The sequence below is a fragment of the Gymnogyps californianus genome, chromosome 7 (assembly GCF_018139145.2).
Source record: "Gymnogyps californianus isolate 813 chromosome 7, ASM1813914v2, whole genome shotgun sequence".
Taxonomy (NCBI): domain Eukaryota; kingdom Metazoa; phylum Chordata; class Aves; order Accipitriformes; family Cathartidae; genus Gymnogyps; species Gymnogyps californianus.
In genome coordinates, this window is record NC_059477.1 from 25,836,524 (window position 1) to 25,856,798 (window position 20,275).

Below are 20,275 nucleotides of genomic sequence, written 5' to 3' on the forward strand. Positions count from 1 at the left end.
ATGTTAGCTGAGGTGTATGAGCCAAATATGCAATTCTGATACATACAGGTAGCAAAGGGTGTGCCGAAGAACTTTCTTCACCTGCAGCACCCAAACGGGCCTAGTTTCAGAGAACGCTGGGCTTTGCAGTTCACCATGAATTTGGAAGAACAACATCCCTTAAAACATATAATTTGGTTTGCGGTTTTGGAAGGAGTTGGGTGTTGTTTTCTAAAATCTTTCTGATAAAGAAAAACAGAGAAAATCTGCCATATGGAGTACATTGCATTTGAAACAAATTTTGTCAGCTAAACTTCAGAGTCTGGCTGTTGTCAAACAAACTGAAAAAAATAAAATAATTGTTAAGAAGTCAAGCTCTCTCCCTATGCAAATACCAGTTATTCATTCCTACCTAGGATGGCCATATTTGAGTAGTACAGGAGTGTTTTAAAAATGCTGTCACTTCTGTCATTTTCTACTCTGATGTTTGGCTGTTCTGAAGTTCTTCCACAGTGAAAGAGTGCTGCGAACCAGGACCTGGGAGGAGGCAGAAAGGTTCTGTGAAGCACTCGGAGGCCATCTGCCTAGTTTTAGTCACTCAGAAGAAATCAAGGCACTTCATTCTATCCTGAGAAAAATAATCAGGTAACAAACTAGCCATGCGCTAAAATTTTTATTTCAGTCACATTCTGTAGTAGATAGTAAATGCTGCTGCTGACCCCAAATGGCAAGTATGAGATGGTGTACGCTGACTGTCTTTCCCACAGTAGAAACTGCTAGATGTGGCATTTGAACTGCTGGTCATGTTACTGCCTTCCTGGAAAATGTCAAGGGAGTACAGCTTGGGCAAATGTTTCACATTGCTAGAGGGACCGCAGGAAAAGAGAGATTTGCTTTGAGCATCTTCCATTACGTGAATTTAAGTCTGCGGTGTTATAATAAGTGTTTCCTTCTTTATGTTGAATTTTGGCACAACTAGATGATAGTTGTTCCTATTCTTTACTGATACATTCTTTAGAGATGAGTTGTTGTTTCATTTTTTCAGATAGGTCTCATCTTTATTCATGAAATGCTTCCTGACTAAACTGCGTGCTATCTTTTGAAAATGTGAATAATGTAGTGTCCAGCAATCTGGTTGGCACGGATCCCATTTGGCATAACTGCAATAACACTATATGGGCATTAGATGGGTGTGTTGAGTTTTCTGGTATCAACAAATTAAATGCTACATAATTTATGAGTCTAAGGCTCTATTTTTAATCAAAGAAACTGTCACTGCAAAGCCTTATTAGGCACTGGTGTGATGTCAGATCCTTGTGTAATATGTTTTTTTTGATTGGCAGCCTGATTTTTCAGAACTTTTGCCAGCTTAAACTCAAATGCTGCCAGTTATATGATCTAAATTTTTTCATCAACAAACTAAGTCAGGATTATTTCAGAAGCTGCCAACATACAACGCTGTGATTAAATTTTAAAACTTGATGACTGAAGAGATGCCTTCTTGAAAACCCAGTGAACTTTTTTTAGAAGTGCACAAGTCATGAAAATTACTCAATGTTTATGTTAATAAGAGACAAAACCAAACTTGTATGCTCTATATATAGACGGTTTAGCTTGTATAAAAGCCACTTGTGATTCCTTTGCTAAAGTGACTAAAGTCCCTGCAATAAAAATCAGTGCACAAATTATTTTTAGCTATAGATCTTATACTGTTTTGCAATTACAAATTTTGTTTTAGTGTACCTAATCTACTATGAAACATGAGTAGAGAAGTAACTTATTTTATTTTCCTACCGGTACTTGGAACTACTTTTCCGCTTGCAGACCATCTGAGGTATTAATTATAGTTAATGGCCATTTTTTGTTAGGAGTTTAAAGGTGGAGACTTTTTCTGTCTTTCCAGAAAGTCAGCTGACACACGATGCTACTGCAGTTCCCGTATTTCAGAAAACTTGAACTTAGCCTGGAAAAAGGAAAGTCCCAGTACTTCAGTATTATTCTACCAGAACTTAAATAAGGGGCAATATATTGAGCCCAGTATAAACTGACTTTGCAGTCAGTGTTGCAGTAACTGTATGTGTCAAATATAACCCAAAACACAGTATTTTCATCTGGATTAACCCCTCTTCAAGCATTGCAGAACTTCCTGAATAGAAATGCTACATAATTGATATTGCCTGAAGTCTTTTAAATAATGTTTGTTTGTTTGTTTGTTTAGATAACATAATGAAGTGTTTTAGTTAGTTATGCTTTTAAATTACTCAGAAGTGGTGATTGTATAAAGTATTTTGGAGATCAAGAGTCAAGGGTAGCTTGTCTTAAAATAAGCTCATTTGAGAAAGGAGAGAAGAAACCAAGTGAATTATTTCACCAAGAACAAATAATTTAGGTAACTGGGAGAAATCATCTTGAGATAATGTTAGTTGTGATTAGCTGCTGGAGTGCACTGGCATGCAGTTTGTCTGTGTTCCCTGCATTTACTCAGTGCAAACTCTTACCCTAAACTATTCATTCAGTACACTCATTTCAGCTTGGGGAAGGAGCCACACCTTGGCTTTTTTAGTTTCGGGTTTTTTCCCCTTGCACAGTTCTCCAGTGACTCATTGAGAACTGTTTGTTTTTAAATGTTAGCAAAAGTCTGTTTGGTTCACCAGGAAAAGGGCAGCTTGCCTAGTCCATTCTGTTCTTCACTCGGGTTCCACCTTAGAGGCAAATAGGAGCTAGAATTGCTCCAGCCAAGTCAGGCGATTGCCGTTGGAAAGGAAAATGAAATTTGCCTGCCAATCTTCCCCTGTCTGGAAGAAATAGGAGATAACCTCTTTTCACTTTGAGGGTCATGATACAGGCAGAACAAATCTGGTTCAGTTGCTTCCGTTCTTTTAGGATTGTTTTTGTGAGTGTTCTGCAGCTTATAGCTGGCAGCGACACTGGACGCAAGGAGAGTTAACAGCTTGGATTGGTTAGAAATAACATTTCAATGAAGACACCCTACTAGAAATAAATCAGTTGCCTTTTATATGCACAGCTCTGCTGCTCTAATTGTTCTGAATCTAGAAAGCCTCACTAACACTTGAGTTTGCAAGAAGAAGCTGATCTTATTCTCAACATGCTGGCCAAAACAGCGATAAAGCTGAGATGCAAGTTGTAGCAATTGCATTAATACAGCTTCTCTTTTCTTCCCCTAAAGAGTAGGTGATTAGCAGGATGGGAATTCAGCTAGTGGCAGTAGCCTGTTACAGAGGGAAGAGCAGGGAGTTAAATGGGCTTCATATATACTTTTAGGCCAGCACTGTCTAAGATTAAATGGTGCTTTAAATTGCACCATTAAGGAGTTACCCCAGATGTACACGTGTTACCTCTTGTCAAGAACTAGGTTGAAGTACAGGCCACAGTAACTTCACTTAGGCTCTTAATCTTGTGTTGGAGCTGACATAAGGGACAGAAAAAATCCTTTTTCTATTTCAACAGTTAGAATATGACAGTAGAAAAATTACTGGTTTATATTCCCTTCACATTGATCTAAACCGTATTTATCCACTCCTGCACAACATGGACTTTGTCGTGGTTTAACCCCAGTCAGCAACTCAGCACCATGCAGCCGCTTCCCCCTCCCCCCTCCCAGTGGGGTGAGGAGGAAGAAAGGAAAAAAAAAGTAAAACTCGTGGGTTGAGATAAGAACAGTTTAATAACTAAAGTAAAATATAATACTAACAATGGTAATAATGAAATACAATAATAATAATAGTAATGAAAAGGAATATAACAAAAAAAGGGGGGGGAGCGGCAAGAAGAAAAACAGCGATGCACAATGCAATTGCTTACCACCCGCTGACTGATGCCAGAGCCACGATCCGCGCCTCCTGGCCAACCCCCCCCTGTTTATATACTGGGCATGACGTTCCATGGTATGGAATACCCCTTTGGCTAGTTCAGGTCAGCTGCCCCGGCCATGCTCCCTCCCAGCTCCTTGCACACCTGCTTGCTGGCAGAGCATGGGAAACTGAAAAGTCCTTGGCTTAAGATAAGCGCTACTTAGCAACAACTAAAAACATCAGAGTGTTATCAACATCATTCTCACACTAAATCCAAAACACAGCACTGTACCAGCTACTAAGAAGAGAGTTAACTCTGTCCCAGCCGAAACCAGGACAGACTTTTATGCAGTTTTAATTCTGTGTGGGAGAAAAGCCACTGGTATTCTGCAGGGATGGCTGGAGATCTAGGGTCTTTCATTGTTAAGCAGCATGGAGTCCATTGTAAAGCACAAATTGCACCTATTTTTTAGGTTAAAATTCAGGATAATCTAGATTTTAGAGGCAGTTCCAGGAATGTAGCTCAAAGAATACTCTGGCACTCATAAATCCATTTTGATACCAGTCCATAGGATGAATTTTAAATGCTTTGCAATGAGGAGACAGATACCTAAAGTACAGGCAAATTCCTTGCTGCAAGCTTAGTTGCGATAGCGAGTCTTAATTCATATTTGTCTTAAATAGTTGGTGGAATTCTTTTCTGTGATGAGATGATAGTATAATTTCAGAGGGCTATCAAAAGGCTTTACTTAAGCTTAAAAGTGCTATCAAGGGTAGCGTAGCAGTTACTGAATTACTCATGGTCATGTTTGAACAGTTCCAAAAGAAGCAAAAAATGTACATTAATGTGTAAGTGCCCAGTCAACTGGAAAACATTGTTATGTTTGCAGGCCAGTAATTGTAAATTGGGAGATAAGCTGGAGAAATTCTTGACGTGGTGCACTTTTTAATTTTATTTATTTATTACATAAAAGCCAAATTCAAGTTGAAAGACTTTGAAAAATTGCTCTAGTTCCTCAGGTAATTACTGCAGATCCTTTTGAAATGAGTGTCTCAAATTTTCTTTTTAGTAGATATTCCTCTGTGATGATCAATTGCTTAAACTGCGCTAAGCCTGTAGGTGACGATTAGGAGGGGAGGGTTAAGCAATTTCTGATTCATAATTGGAAAGAGCAATCAGAAAATTAAAATCCTAAAGGCAAATTGCCAAAAGCCACTTAGCTGCTTGACAGCTGTGAATGTTTGGCTCACAGTTTTCCCTATGGAGTGATACGGGGCATTTAGACTCTTTAAAGGCTCCTTAGTGATATCATTAAAAGACTAAAGACTATTCAGTATGATAAGATCACACTAGTGTGATCACACTATCACACTGATGTCGGAAAATTAATACTGAAGTTGAGGAAAAAAAAACCAAAAATGGGATTATTTGGTGGCTGATGCTTTTCTTCCTAATGGGAACCCTACCAAATAAAATGCTGTTGTCTTTCTTGGATTTCATGTACTTAGTCCACATACTCTGGGCTAAGCTGTTGTTTGTTGGTGCTGTGCTTTCAGCCGTTTCAGGCTCAATTTAGCATCTTTATGGTGATATGTCTGGGAAGGTAGTGGTGTAGTCTTACCAAAGAATTTCTTAACATTGCCCTATGATTTCATAACATTGGTCATGCAGGTAAGCCTGGGTCTGAGTCCATCCCTCCACATAATAAAGTTATTTTCATAAACTTTACAATTTCTGTCTTAAAATCACTTTGTCAGCACTACTTTTTTAGGAGTCTTTTCCAAACTCTGACCTCTGCTGGTCAGACATCTCTTTCCAATTTTGGGCCTAAATTTATTTCTGAGTTGTGGTTCCTTCAGATACAATGTCCTTTTTGCTCAAATACCTCCTCTTGAGGGTTTAGTCTCCTAATATATTGTAAAGAATAATTGTATCTTTTCTCTGTCTTTCTTTGTCAAGGCTAGACAAGAAAATCCTTAATTCTTGTTAATAACCTAAACTCTCATTTCCTCAAATATCCCATGTTCCTTCTCTGTATTTGGTACAACACGAATTGATGGAATAGTACTCCTGATACAGTTTTACAAGAGCGCTGTACTGTGGCATCAATACTTTACTATCACTGTCAGATCACCTTGATGAGAGTGCCTTTTCCACAGCTCTATTGCAGTAGGGTTTCACGTAGTCTGTGATTTCATGGAAAACTCATGGTCTTTCTCCCCTCTGCTGCTTGCAACTGATACCATCGTTCAGAAAAGTGTCCATTGCCTTTCTTGGGCAGGGTAGCAGATTGGAGTGAATTATCATAAACTTCGGTACCTAGCGCAAAATTGATACTTTGCGAAGTAGAGGTTGCAGTACAAAACTAATCTTGCAGTTTGACTAGCACATATTTCACTTTGTTATAGTATCTTTAGATTCATAAGCAATAGTAAAGAGTATGGTAAAGGCTGTTACTGCAGATTTAAGCATTTACATTGTAAACCCATTTTTTTGGGCAACTTTGTATCTTGGAGCATAGCTGAAATTTTTAAGTGTCCCCTGCATATGAAAAATGAAGAAGTAAAATCTAGAAAAAATTACAGTTCTGACTGTAATCCTGTAAAATGGAGTAAAATTTCTATTGCCATTCTTTTATGCAAGCATTGGGGTCAGTGATGTTATGTGCTCATTTATGTCTATGCCTCTTTTATGAAGGTGGATAATTGAAATATGTGCCCATGCTTGGTTTGTTTATATCACTGACAAACTTAAAGGAAATATGAAGCCAGTTATTCTGTATGAGTAGAAGTTTTCATGTGGTTTGAGGAGGAGTATATTTGAGCTGATGGTATAGAGCGAGAAAACCTGAGATGGACAAGAGAAAGAGAAGCAAGCCAAATAAACACTGTGTGTGTGATTCTGGAAGAAAAGTGTAGAAAAGAGACCTTTATATCAAGTGACAACTGATGAAGTGGTGATGCAGTGAACAAAGGAATTATCTGATTTAGTTAGTTTTCTCTGTGGTCAGGGAAAGAAAACTACAGATCTTAAAGAAAAGTGCAGAAGAGGTCCTAGCCCTTACACCCATTTTCTCTTTGAACTGCTACAACTTGCAGTAGTAAACCTTTGGTTTTGCTGCTTGATCCTAAGTAATGCCATGACATAGGTCAGTCTTTCTATTAAATGAGCTGAACCATATACTTGGCTTAAGATTTTATCTTGTTTATTTACAGCAATGACAGATGGGTATGGATTGGAATGAATAAGAGGAGTCCAGATTCTTTGGGAACTTGGCAATGGAGTGATGATAAACCTGTAAGTTAACTTTTAACCGGGAAACGTCATGTCCTGATTTGTTTCAGCTTGGACTGGATTGAAAGTAAATTGATAAAAATTAAAATATGGCAGATCCTTCAACAGATGAATAATTCAGAAGAAGATTGTGCGCTTAAGAGCTGCCATCCAGGCAGATTTCCAATTAAAACCATATCTTTAATACATTAGCCTGATTTCTGTCTCTACTGCATTAAAATATTTTAACAGAAATATAGTAGTAAACATCTAAGAAATGGTGGAGAAAACAAGATGTCTTTATGCCACAACAGAGGGGAGGATTTATCAGTTCATCTCCTTGATATGTCAGACTTCTCCAAAAATATCTTCCTCACTGTAATTGATTTATTTGCCCGAAATTGTGAGTTCTTTCCCTCTCCCCACCTGCCCCGTGCCCAAGTAACAGGTACGCAGACTCAAAACTGATCCAGATCTATAATTGGGATCCCAGGTTTGAATGGTTATCTCTGGGGATTACCATAGCAAAAATAGTTGTAAAGTAATGATTCTTTCATCCCATCCATCCTGTAGGTAACTAGTGTTGTTATGCCACTCGACTATCTGGAAGATGAATATGATACAAGAGACTGTGCTGCATTAAAGGTTAGTTTCAAGGTTTTTAATAACAGCATGCATATTTTTACATGGAAGTACTTGGAAAAAATACTTTTGCCAGTTGTATATTGAATTTAGATTGACTGCTGAGATGTTGTCTTTGCATAGTAAAAAAGTTGCTAGTGTTCCCTTTATCGATCTACACCTATTACCAATTTTCCCTTTTTCAAGCCGTTTTTTTATGAACCAAGCGCTGTGCTGATGATAACCTTCATAAGACTTCTTTTGAACTACAAAATATTTTAGTAACAATGCTGTTCTCTATTGCATAAGGCCATACTATGTATCTTTTGTGTATTACACATAACACTTAAAGATGTAATGTGGAGTCTAAAACAAAAAAGCAAACAGAGCCCTACCAGTAAATTTTAAAACCTAGATTAGTTTTTCTGAACCGCAAATTAAGAAAACGTTTGAAACCTAAAATAGGGGAATGCAGTAGCCAGGATAGAGCATGTGTTTGTGTTTATTTTGTGTGTTTATTGTGTGTGTTTCCTTATTTACTTGTGAAATAGACTGTAAGTGCTGTGTCGGTTTGTAATTCAAAATGTCAGGCCTCTGCTTAATTCCTAATTATGTTCTTCATTGCTTAATTTAGTCTTGATGGCATGAGTTTTAAAATGGCCTTTAACTTTTCTGAAGCATCACCTGACTTTTTATAAGATCATTCCAATACCATCCCTTCTTTTAACCTAATTAGAACAACCTCTGCTTTTAGGATTCACTGAAGGAAAGGATAGTTGCATCCCTTTGCTTCTGTTCACAGCCATTTCCCATCATTCTCTTCTCCCGTGTTCGTGACCCCAGGCTGAGAAGCTGTCAGCATTAAGCTACTAAAAATTTTAGGCAAGAGGAGAGCAGTTTGAAGGGGACACTGTGAATATAGTAACCTCCCTCCCCTACCTGCTAGGTATAGACGTGTTCTTTCACTAAATGATAAAAAATTCTCCTTATTGGAGAGATCAGCAAGAGTGAAGTCAGATTTTAAGCTTGATTGTAAGAAATAATCTTAAGAAAGATTATTTATGTGCCAGTTCAGATGGTTTCTTCTTTTGAGCAGAAATGAGAATCATTTCAGGGCAAGAAGTTGCAACAGATAATTCAATAATAAGCATTGAGATCCTGTGCGCTAAAAAACCCCTGAAGAAACAACATTGCAAGAAGAGACTTTTGTATGTAGACTGATCTTAAGCCCTTTACCTAGTTGCTTCACAAGCTTGGCTAGCATGGAGAGTTATAGTTGGAGAGTTATAGTTGAAGAGTTACAGTTGTATCTGCTAATTTTTTTCAAAATAAGTTGTGGGACTAGCACCACAGTAAAATACACTGACTTTGCCAAAGTACCTTTTTAATACAGTTTCATTTCACGTTTCAGAGGCCTATGCCATACTAACTCATCAGTTCTCTGTTTCTACTTTTATACAGACCTCTCAGTTTTCACGGAGATCATTTTGGAGATTTTATTTCCATGAAGGCAGAGACCTGGAATTTTACTTCAAGCCTTTTGATTGTGAAGCGAAACTTGAATGGGTCTGCCAGATAACAAAAGGTAAACTGCAGTTACATCCATTTATTCATATAAAAGAATTTATTATTTATTACCACTCAGTTGTCATTATTGCCCAATAACAGAAACTTTGCAAACAATATTTTATCATTTCCTCTCTGAACTGTTAAGAGGATAGTATATGAGGTGTCTCGCCTGTCACATACAAACAGACGTGCACTTAGAATATACAAAGATACATCAGAAAATGACCATGAGGAGGGTGCAGTATCACTGCTCCCATACTCTGTCTTGTCCCATGACGGGAGAAGTGGCTTCTTATTAGGTGAGGTGATATAAGCCGAGTCGCAGCATTTGTGGACTTGACTTAATCCTTATTAGTGATATTTGTAACTATATGACCACAGACGTCTTGGGTGTACAGTTTGCTTCAGCCTTAGGTCAATTAGCCTTATTCTGGTAAAACTGGTGTACTAGCTCCTCATTGTAGTGAGACAGAGGAGTGGGAGTACAAAAGAATTCCATGGCATATCTACACAGATCCAGGTTTTTCCATGCAGTATGGAAAGTGCTGTAATCCAGTAGGCTTTTATGTTTCAGTTGTTCATTAAAAGGCATTTCAGGGGATGAAACTTTCTTGTTGCGGGGAGATAGGGGTAGATATACTACTTTGATGCTTGTATTCTGCTTGGAAGAAAAAAAACCACAGATGTTTAAAACTGAGGTATGCAAAACTCCCATTAGTTTTACATCAGCTTATTTTAAACTATTAAACCTGTTTATGATTTCCTTCTCCTTTTATTTTTTCCATCATGTATACTGAGAAGCAGGAGTACAATCCATCGCTTCCATTATTGGTGACCACAGTCTCGTTAGAAGATGAACTTGAAGTGACTATTTCTTTTTTTCCTCTGGACAGGTAGCACTCCAAAGACACCTGAGTGGTATATACCAGGTAAATGGACTTTTTGCATATTCTTTCGCTATGTGTATATAGTTGTTAATACTCTATATCTTTTATTAGTTTTGTTATATTACTACTGTAATACCTGTTTGGTGCCAGCAAAGGTCACGACTGATAGAATTTGATTCTGAGAGAGCTCAGAATGCAAGAAGGAATGGTGGCTCTTCCCAGTGTCAAACTGAAATTTCTTATTAACGTTCAGAAAAAGAAAAGATGAGTTTTTCAGAATTTATTTCTTATGCATGTGGTATTTCTTCTGCATAGATGAAATTGGAATTCATGGAGCCCCACTTGTTGTTGATGGAGCAGAGCTGTGGTTTGTACCAGATAAAAACCTGAGCTTCCAGGAAGCTATCTTCTACTGTCAAAAAAATGACAGTGATTTAGCCTCTGTGGAGTCTTACCCAAAACTCAGGACAATACTGTCTCAAATAGAAAAGGTAAGAGGGTATAATCTGTCTAACAGATAGTTTCCACTATAGGGAAATTTTCTTGCCAATTTTTCCAATGTAAGAAAATGTTAATCCTTAATTTCTTTCTTTTTCCTGTTGGCCTTAATAGTTTTTAATTGTACTTAAAAGGAAAAGATGAGTTGAAAGAGAACTACTTTAATGTCAGTTTGTAAAAGAATTTTTAAATTTTAAAAGTAGCCTTAACAACATGGAAAAAAAAACCCACCTCCAAATGGAGAGAAAGTGTCATAACAGGACCACCATGTAAGCATCCCATTGTCTGCAAATGCTTCACTAACAGTTGTGCCAGTTCTTAATTTTATGCACAGGACAGCACACCATTTTTTCACCTGATGAGAGGATTTAATTAGAAATGCATGATGGTCTGATAGCCTTTACTGAAAGGAGTTTGTGGTGTTCATAGGATGAAAGTACATTGTTTTAAGGAATCTTACCAACACATTTCAAGTTTCAGCACCTCTGTTACTACCTTTCTTCAGTGCTACTGTGTGTGAGACAATACTTTGTGAAATTAGCAGCTTGCAAGCTCTCTTATGAAATTTCTCCTGACAAGAAGTTAACTGGAGGGAGAAATTATAAGGCAGGAGAAATTGAGGATTTGACCTGCTACACCTCTAGCCTTTTCATGACCTATTTGTTGTTAGGCTATCTGCTGGAAGAACAGGATTATTCAGAGGAAGGAAGGAAGGTCCTGTGGAACCACATCAGCTTTAGGCAGCTTGCAGCTATGTCATGGCTGTCTTGTAGAGTTCCTGCTATGAATTTTGTGGGAATGATGTATCTAGCACACACTTAAGACAGTGCTGTGAGATTTCATATAGCTTTATCCAGCACAGTGGAAAATACAGGCTTTTTTTTCTAGTAGGTGCACGGGTCCATCTACTTGGCATATCGGTCTCAAACTGTATCCTTTCCTATTGCTGAAGAATACTAATTCCTGCACATTTTAGAAACATTTCAAATCAAAATTAATTTTGTCATTGATCTCTCCTTGGTAGAGTCTGGAGCTCTTTCTCTATGGGTTGTAAAATACTGTGTTTTTTGTTCTTTATTTCCACAGTTATCAAACAGCGAACAGAAGTGGTGGCTGAAGTTTATTGATTATGGCTACAGCTATCATTCACCGTATGTAGAATAATTATGGGATACTTTATTGTAAGCTTTTTTTATGTGCTTTTTAGGAATATAGTTAACTAGAATAGTTTCCAAAGGAAAACATTTTATCCCCAAATTTGTAAAAGGTTACTTTCTTCCGAAAGAAGATAAATAATTTGAACTAAGCTAGAAAAGACAACATTATTCAGTGACCACTGTTCTCTGTTTTTGTTCACATGTACCTATTCTTGTCATGCCAAACTTAGACCGTAGAGTACCTAAAACAGAGAGAGTAGACTGTGTAGTGCTCAGACAAAGCAAATAGTGGTTAAGACAGTACGGGTGTACAATTAGAAAGTGGGTATATTTCAAAATGTGGTTGAAATATTTTAATTAGCTGACAAATTCTGAGTTCTATTCCCATTACAAGTGTTATCAACATCAAAAACTTAATTCGTAATAATAACTGAATTCATAATCCATTTCTTGTGTGTCTGTCGGAGCCTCTAGATTTCAGGCTGTTGGGCTTTGACATCTTAGTCTTGTCATGTGAATCCTTGAAATCTGTGGTCCTAGTAGCTAATGTATTCCATTGATCTTTAAAATGCTTTTATTGGATTTTTAAGCCCAATTCTATGTTCTGTTAATAATTGGGGAACTGGGGGAAAAAAAAAAAAATGGGAAAAAAACCCTGTCTATTGGCTCTGAGAATATCTGGGAAATACCTGAGAACAGGGAATGGGAAATTGATTTAAGACATCACTCTTACAGTTAGGTAATGCCAAAGTCTTGGAAGGCTTATAGTATAGCCCTGTAGAACTGAGATGACTCACAGCAAACCTTGCATCTTGCCATTCATGGCTGCAGCGAAGGATCATGGGCTTGTTACAGGAAAAATTCTTCACTTTCCAAAATACTATAGTAATATACTACAGTGAAAATAAAATGAGGGTTATTGCCCATTCTCCTCACTTGTCCTGACAATGTGCTGCAATTGTAGCATGGTGATAAGTAACCTCCTACCCTTGTTCTGCACATCTCCCCAACAAAGTTAATTTGGGCACGGTATATAACAACTGAACCTATCACATATTTGTTCCTAGTCTAGTTTTTCCCCCTCTGTCCTTTCCAGTGTTGTAGGGCATCTCCTAGAAACAGTTACCAGCCCAAATTTTTGTTTGCACTGGCTCTGTTGCTATAAGAGTTTCCACTTGAAGATCACATTGGATTGGAGATTCACTCTGAAATGTTTATATCCAGTTTACAGTTATTTTCACGCTTCCATGATCGATTCCTCAGAGATTGCTGGTATGTTTCTAGAAAGAACTGGTATAGAGGTAAGGCTGTTTTTATTTTTTCACCCCTCTCTGTCATTATTATATTTAAAAAAAAAAAAAAAAGTCATTACTGTTCTGCCCAAATTCTTACATTGAATGCACATTTATGTTGAATTAGGAGTGAATAGCTTCTTGATTATAATCTGATTGACTTTTCAATAATTTATTTCTTTCTCATGGTAGAAGCCATGGTAATATTTCTTGATGACCAGAGGCAAACCTGAATTCAGATGACAAATTTTTATGATTCGTTGTCACTCTTTTTGCGACATAAATTAATTAGGTGAAATCTGGTTTTGGTGGTTACCTTTTTGTGTTTATGCTACAAACTCTGAGCTCTGGAAATTAAGTTTTACAGTTATGTTAGAGGAGCTTGAATACTTGCAACCACATATGCATCTGGAGATGCAAATTTCATTGAGTAGCAGAGTCATACTGGAAGAGTTACACAAAGTGATGGAAATGCCACCTGGGGGTACTTGAAGCTTCTAATTTCCTTTTTTCAATGTTGTTTTATATTGGGGAAAATGTATAACCCCTGGAGAACAAATTGTTCCTCCTGTCTACTACCATTTCCACTTTAAAGCACATTTTCCCCATTATTCTGTTGTATGCTGCTGACCTGTTTTCATCCCTATTCACCAAAAATTGCTCGACTAGGAAGCCAGTCCAGTTACTGTAAGAGTCATGTAAAGCAGTACAGGCCAGACGCTCTCCATATGGATGTTAAAGGATGCCTTTTGGGTTTAACGACCTTTAGGTCACATACCCTCTATGCCAGAATATGAGATTGGTCCTCATATTCAAAATCTTCTTATTTCATGATTTTTCTGTTTTGAAGTTGTCTCTGCCTATATGAAGTGTTACTACTGGAAGTAAGGGATCAGACTGTGGATCTTTAGGAATATTATATTACTGTCTGATATAAATAATTTATGTTTGTCTTGCGCTCTGCTGTTAGTTTTAATGCTTTAGATTGCATAGTACTTCACTGTGGTTGCACTGAAAAGGACTTCACTTCAGCTTGGTCTTTGTCATGTCATAAAGTATGGATGGCAGTTGGAGCATGATAGGCATTACCATAACTGTTTTTTAAAACTTCTATTTCTGCAGACTACCCAGTTAACTGTAATGTGAAACTGCCCTTCATCTGTGAAAAAAATAAAGCCTCCTTACTAGAGAAACATGATCCCAGTTACCGACCCGTCAGAGGAGGTTGCCCTAAAGGTTGGCATCAGTTCCAGAATAAGGTACAAAGATAATACAGATCAATCATCCTTACCTATTTTTCATAGTCCAGTAAGCTGGAGTGCCCTGCTGAAAGAGGTGAGGAAATAGCCCCTGTGTTCAGGAATGGACTGGGAGGTGGCTTTTGAAAACTATTTTCTAGTCTTTTTGAAAACTATTAAAATCATCTCCCCCACTTCTCTGTCCCTTATTCAGGATTGATGATTTCTTAACTTCAAAGCAGTAATTTTCAGGTTTTTTGCTTTTCTGTCACCACATATTTAGGTCCAAGAACGTTGGTTGCGTTGTCTAATCTTGGGCTCTGCTTTGAAGGAGAAGGATTAGAAAGGGAGAGGATGAGATTTCTGTGGCAGAAACGTCTTGATTCTCTCACTGAGTAATCATAGGCAGGCAGCAAGCTGGCAGACACTCTGCTTCCTAAGTTGCCTTAAAGGACTTAACTCACTGAAGAATTAGAAGCGGCTTTTAAGAATGAACCAACAGGTCAGAAGCCATAGTGTAGTATATTTCAGTACTATGTTTTAAGGCAGTCATCTAAAGTCTCGGTGAGACTGATTCCTGTTATTTGGCCCACCATTATTCTGTACATAAGAAGGAACGTGCACCAAATCTGCATATTACATTGTGCCAAGGTTTGCAAATTTACTTCACATCATTGCAGAATATAGCTCTTGAGTTCCCATGTAGTTTCTCCCAAAAGGTAACACATTACAATACAGGTTCCTGGCCCAACCCTATCTGACTTTAGAGTTCACGTGTGAATTCTCATTCTTAAAACAGTACATGATCCTGATGTAGCCAATTAAAAATTACTGAATTCTAATCCTGAGTGAATGAGGAGTTAGTCAGTGGGATCATTTTGTATTTAGCTATTCTGTTGAATCTAATAAGAAATGCGTGCAGCTAGTATCAGTTCCCTTGGTTTCTGAGAAAAATAATTATATGTTACTGCAAGAAGTGAGAAGTGAGTTTTTAGGGTTGGTTTAAGAACCTTTTCTTATGAGTTATTTCTTAGGAAGTAATGGTATGATGAAAATCAGTTTCATTATGTTTATTTTGCAGTGTTTTCTAAAGATGAAACCCGAATATTTAACATTTAATGCAGCTAATGAAAAGTGCGTAACTTTTGGAGGCTCTCTTCCATCTATCTCGAATCAAGCTGAGCAAGGTATGATGGTGAACTGGGGGCACTTTTAGTATGCAGCTTCTCTTCCAAATTCAGTGTAGTTCTGCTTAAGAACTTGAGCATAAAATCACTTGGTATCTACAGGCATACTGGGAGCATTCTAAAAATCCAAGACCAGTTAAAAATGTGTTGTCTATTGTTGTTTGCATCACTGGAAACATAACATGGAAATGCAGTCAGCAAACATTTGAGCCAGTTCGAAGAGCAGCTTCTCTGTGTGATCTTAACCTGTTATAAAAAGGAAAAATTGTAAAACCTTGCATTAATGGTTGAGGATAGAAGAGTCACCACTGAATGAAGAATTCCTGTGTTTTGCTTTGCAAGATAAAACATAACTGACTGTAGACTTTGCACTGTGAAAACCACCCTAGGAGCTGCTTCCAGGACAAGCTCAGCTGTCTGTGTGGGAACGAGATGGCAAACACAATGCCTGCTGAGGCACATAGGACCCTCTGTGTCTAAGAGCAGCTTAATACGGCAGTGTGTCTAAACCGACCACCTGCAAGCTCTCCAGGACACCGATAGGAGGATGGAAGGCAGGGAGACTGCAAAACACAGAGTTGTTCCACCGTTGGGACCTGCCTCTCAGCTGTCATATAAACTAGAGTCATTGAGGTAAATGCAGTGAGGAAGAAATGCATTTGCATTGGCTGCAAGTAGTGTTCAGCGATAAACTGCTGAATGACACAGCTGTATTTGCATCTATATTCTTGTGGATAACTAACAGTCCTCTGCAGGTATAAGTAGCTCAGTTGAATTCTGCAATGTGCACAGTGCGTATTTTCTTTATAAGCAAATAACCTCTTGCCAAATGGAACATGGAAAGTGGACTGGGGAGGCCACTAGTGTACCTGCAGGCAGCAGCTGAATGGTAATTTTTTTTTTTACTGCTGTTATTGGGAGGAATAGGGTTGTAACCATACAGGAATATACATGTCCAAGACCTGCATATTTTTGGATGCTTTTAAGATTGCAAAAGCATAGCCATTCGAAATGTTACATAGCAGGATCTTTTGTCTGGTTTTGGTGCATATGGAAGTGTTTGTTATTGTTTCTTGTTTGTTTTTCTTTCCCCCCTGTAGTGGAGGCCACCTATACAGAAAGAAGGCCTCCTCTTAAAGAAGCATGCCTCTTTCTGTAGGCTGCTTCTGCTCTTCCCAGTGGCATTAGGTGGCTGGCTAGCTCTGACATGTAAATCTTCAATGGCTTTGTCTAGCTCAGAAAATAGGCTGCGGCTAGTCTGGCATGTGGCCAATAGTTAAGACATGTCAGCAGTAGCTAATTACATAGCTTCAATTTGTCTTCCTAATCTAGACAAGCTCAGTGAATGCCTTTGGTGCCTGGGGAGGTACCGAAGCCCATTGTTTTGTGCCAGAATGCTCACTAAGAGGGGTCTGATTTAAGGTTTTTCCTGGCTGAATTTTTTTCCAACTAAACCTGACTTCCTTTGTCCTGTCCTGCTTTCTCTGATGGTGGGGTGGGCAAACTCTGCTAGAATCCAAGAAACGGTTCTGATTTATGGTATATGTCAGTAGGAGAGGAAGATGGGAGGTAAGACTTCCTCCATCAATTCAGAGAGGGCGGGAGAGAGCTCTTCTATTATCTCTGCAGGGAGACAATAGAAGATCTTGCAGACCTGTGGAAAGCAGCCTCTGAAATTTGGATGCAAGTGCAAGAATACAAAGTAGTGGGCAGAGAAACAGGTTAAACCCACTACCTGCTCCTCAGCTGAGAATTTGGAGGATGAATACCAATAGTCTGCTCCTTTCAGATAAAAATCAACATGAAAGGTGTTACCTTATGGAAGGAAGGGATGATAAGCATTTGGCAATCATAAAGGGCTGGGAAAATTAAGTTAATACAAACGGGGGTTGCATTATCTTATTTATGTGAAGTGTTTTTTCAGATGTTTACTGTTGTTGTCTGAACCACAATATGTACATTTACTGTTCTGCCCAACAGATTATATAACATCCTTGGTTCCTGGTATGCCAAAAGATATTTGGATTGGTTTGCAGTTTCTGTTCAGCACAAGGGAAAACAAATGGATAGATGAGAGTAGACTGTTGTATAGTAACTTTCACCCACTCCTGACAGGAAGATTGAGGAAAATTCCACTGGACGTAAGTTCTGGCTTTTGACTTCTCTTGACTGTTGAGTAACAAAATTTGGAATGTTGACTGTATCAAAAAAAAAAAAAAAAAAAAAGGCAAAAGCCAAAAGATGTGTAACAGACCAAATCCCACAGTTAGTGGTTTTAATTGGCTAACAACGTGACAGACAGTAATGGAATTCTGTTTACCTTTATTTGGATGACGACAACTGAACTCCCATATGAAACACTGAAGCGTGAAGGAGAAAAGCTGAAACAACTATTTAATGACTCTTCTGGAACTTCTATTTGCAATTTAAAGACTACATGAAAACAGTCATCAAAAAGATGTCATCAATAATTCTTGGTTCAGCTACACTTAGAATGCATCTGTAAACCCTTAAACACTGGTATTTTGCTTGCTGCTCTACCCAAGGTGAAGCATAATAAGTGTAATCGAATCACACCTACAAACAAGATTTGTTTTAAGCGTTAAATCATTTCATTTAATACACTCCCCTGTATTTAACTTACGAATTCTTTCTGAGTCCAGGCACCTGGTAGTGTTTGTAAAATAGGTAACTGTATTGCACCACTCCTTTGAAACTTCTTAAACAAGTTCAGACAGCTTGGGTTCTCCTAGCCTCATGTTACTTCACCTTCTCCACACAAGTATGTTTATGCCTTATTTGAGTCTGATAAGCGTATTTCTGATTTTCAGCTTTTTGATGAAGAATTTAACAATCAGTGTGGTGTAATCCTTAATGATCCCAAATCACAGTATGTTGGAACATGGAATTTCACTGCTTGTGCTGACAAGCACTTCTTGGGTATATGCCAGCGGCCTATAGGTAAGTCTGAAGAGTCAAAATAAGTTACAGCCAGAGTTTGCAGTTCACATGCATGTGCCAGGAGACCTTTTAATGCATGTAAATTTGTTGCATTTGAAGAGCAAGATTCTTGTAGAGACTGTGTAGGTAAATTTTGGAAAGGCAGAGTGTGGAGGATGATCTGGGACCTATTTTGTCAGGCATTCAGAATTTTCTCTTTCATTTTTGATAGCCCAGTTCAGAGGGAATCTTTTCCTGAGAGACTCCGTGTGGTTTCAAAGGAACCATACTTCAGCAGACGGGGCTTTAATGTTCTGTGGGTATAGAGGTCATGTACGTCAAGGGGTGGAACAAGTGACTCCTTTTTCCTCTTCAGAACTGTGGAAGTGAGAAGCCCTGAGAAGGCATCTCACAGTACTTCCATCCTCCTTAAACATATCCTGTTGTTTTTAGCACTATCAGAATATGAGGTATCATATACTCTTAATGTTGAAATCGCTCTCCCCAGAGCAAACCTTGAGGGCGTACATGGAGAGTGATAATTTGGAGTGATGCAGCTTTCCCTAGCTTCCTACAGACCCGTTGGCGTGAGTGAGTTTTCTTAATCTGAACTAAAAATAATATTCTGATGTAGCCATGTGGGTTGGTAGATACCAATTACTGGAATCAGATCAAACACATATAGCTATTATATGCATTTAATTACTGCTATGGGCTAATGTTCAGCATACCCACTTCTGAGTATGTTCCTGTATGTAAATAATCCTTTTAAGTAACTAACATGCTGTCTTCTAAAAAAACCAAACAGGTGTGCAAAACACCCAAGAATATGCCCACCTTCTTTATTCTCAAATAGGCAAAGAGATTTCCCCAGCCCCCCATTTGACACAAAAAATCTTCTTTATTTCAGTGCCAAATACTTCAGAAATTCCAAGTGTCCAGATTAGAAGTCTGGATGGAAGAGATGTAGTCATAAAAATTTGAAAAGGGGATTTTTATTAATAGGAGGTTGACAATGTATCTGTGTAGATCAATATATTATTAGTCTGGGCTGACTAAAATACTAAGCACTTCTTCCTTGCCACAGCTGTAGAAGGTGTAATGAGAAAGGGGTTTTTTTTGGACTGCCAGAGAATGTGTCCTGGTATGGACTGGCTTTATATCATCATTGTATTAGGGATCTAAGGATAATTCGGGTTGGAAGGGACCTCGGCAGGTTGCAGGGACAGCTGTGAGAGAGTCCAGGTTGCCTAGGGCTTTATCCTAGGGAAAAAATGATTCATGTTCCTTGGGAATCTTGGTATGACTGTGATTTGCAGAACTTCTTGAGATGTTCATCATCGACAACTACTTCTTTCAGAAATGGACACTTTCCTTACTACCTTGTTTCCAATTTGGTACCCCTTGATGGCACCCTTGGTTCCATGGTTCTTTTTTGTAGCTGTTTACTAAGTGAAAGCATTTGGCAGCAGACACAAACCACTTGAAACAATGTGTTTCAGCCTTGTCACTTATCTATTGAAAGCTGTAAATATCAGATTAATATTGTGTTTCTGTCTTGTGTTTTGGAAAATGGCCCTGTCAGCCTATCAATCAGCCGTTTCTATCCTGTTATTTATAGAGTAATTTCCCCCCCTGCCCGCCCCCCCCCCCCCCCCCCCCCCCCCCCCCCCCCCCCCCCCCCCCCGAGCCTTTTTCTGCTTGAGATATTTTAAATGTCAGGGTTTTTCTCCCTTTTGGAGAGCCAATTTATTTTTGATTGTGTATAAAATTTTTGGGGTTACCAGCTTTGCGTGCTTTAATTTACAATCCATGGGAATG

At 38.4% G+C, this 20,275-nt stretch overlaps 1 protein-coding gene across 2 annotated transcripts in view; it reads left to right on the forward strand.

Moving 5' to 3' along the window:
• Positions 1-20,275, forward strand: part of LY75 (lymphocyte antigen 75) — a 46,501-nt gene that overhangs the window by 13,922 nt on the left and 12,304 nt on the right. The window contains exons 13-24 of one of the 2 annotated variants that reach the window (XM_050899573.1): positions 482-624; positions 7,008-7,089; positions 7,639-7,710; positions 9,148-9,271; positions 10,149-10,184; positions 10,458-10,633; positions 11,727-11,791; positions 13,022-13,098; positions 14,212-14,348; positions 15,409-15,514; positions 17,495-17,655; positions 18,346-18,478. In XM_050899573.1, the coding sequence (XP_050755530.1) occupies positions 482-624; positions 7,008-7,089; positions 7,639-7,710; positions 9,148-9,271; positions 10,149-10,184; positions 10,458-10,633; positions 11,727-11,791; positions 13,022-13,098; positions 14,212-14,348; positions 15,409-15,514; positions 17,495-17,655; positions 18,346-18,478 (1,312 nt within the window). The remainder of the gene's footprint in view (positions 1-481; positions 625-7,007; positions 7,090-7,638; positions 7,711-9,147; positions 9,272-10,148; positions 10,185-10,457; positions 10,634-11,726; positions 11,792-13,021; positions 13,099-14,211; positions 14,349-15,408; positions 15,515-17,494; positions 17,656-18,345; positions 18,479-20,275) is intronic. The other variant, XM_050899574.1, reaches the window with a different exon arrangement.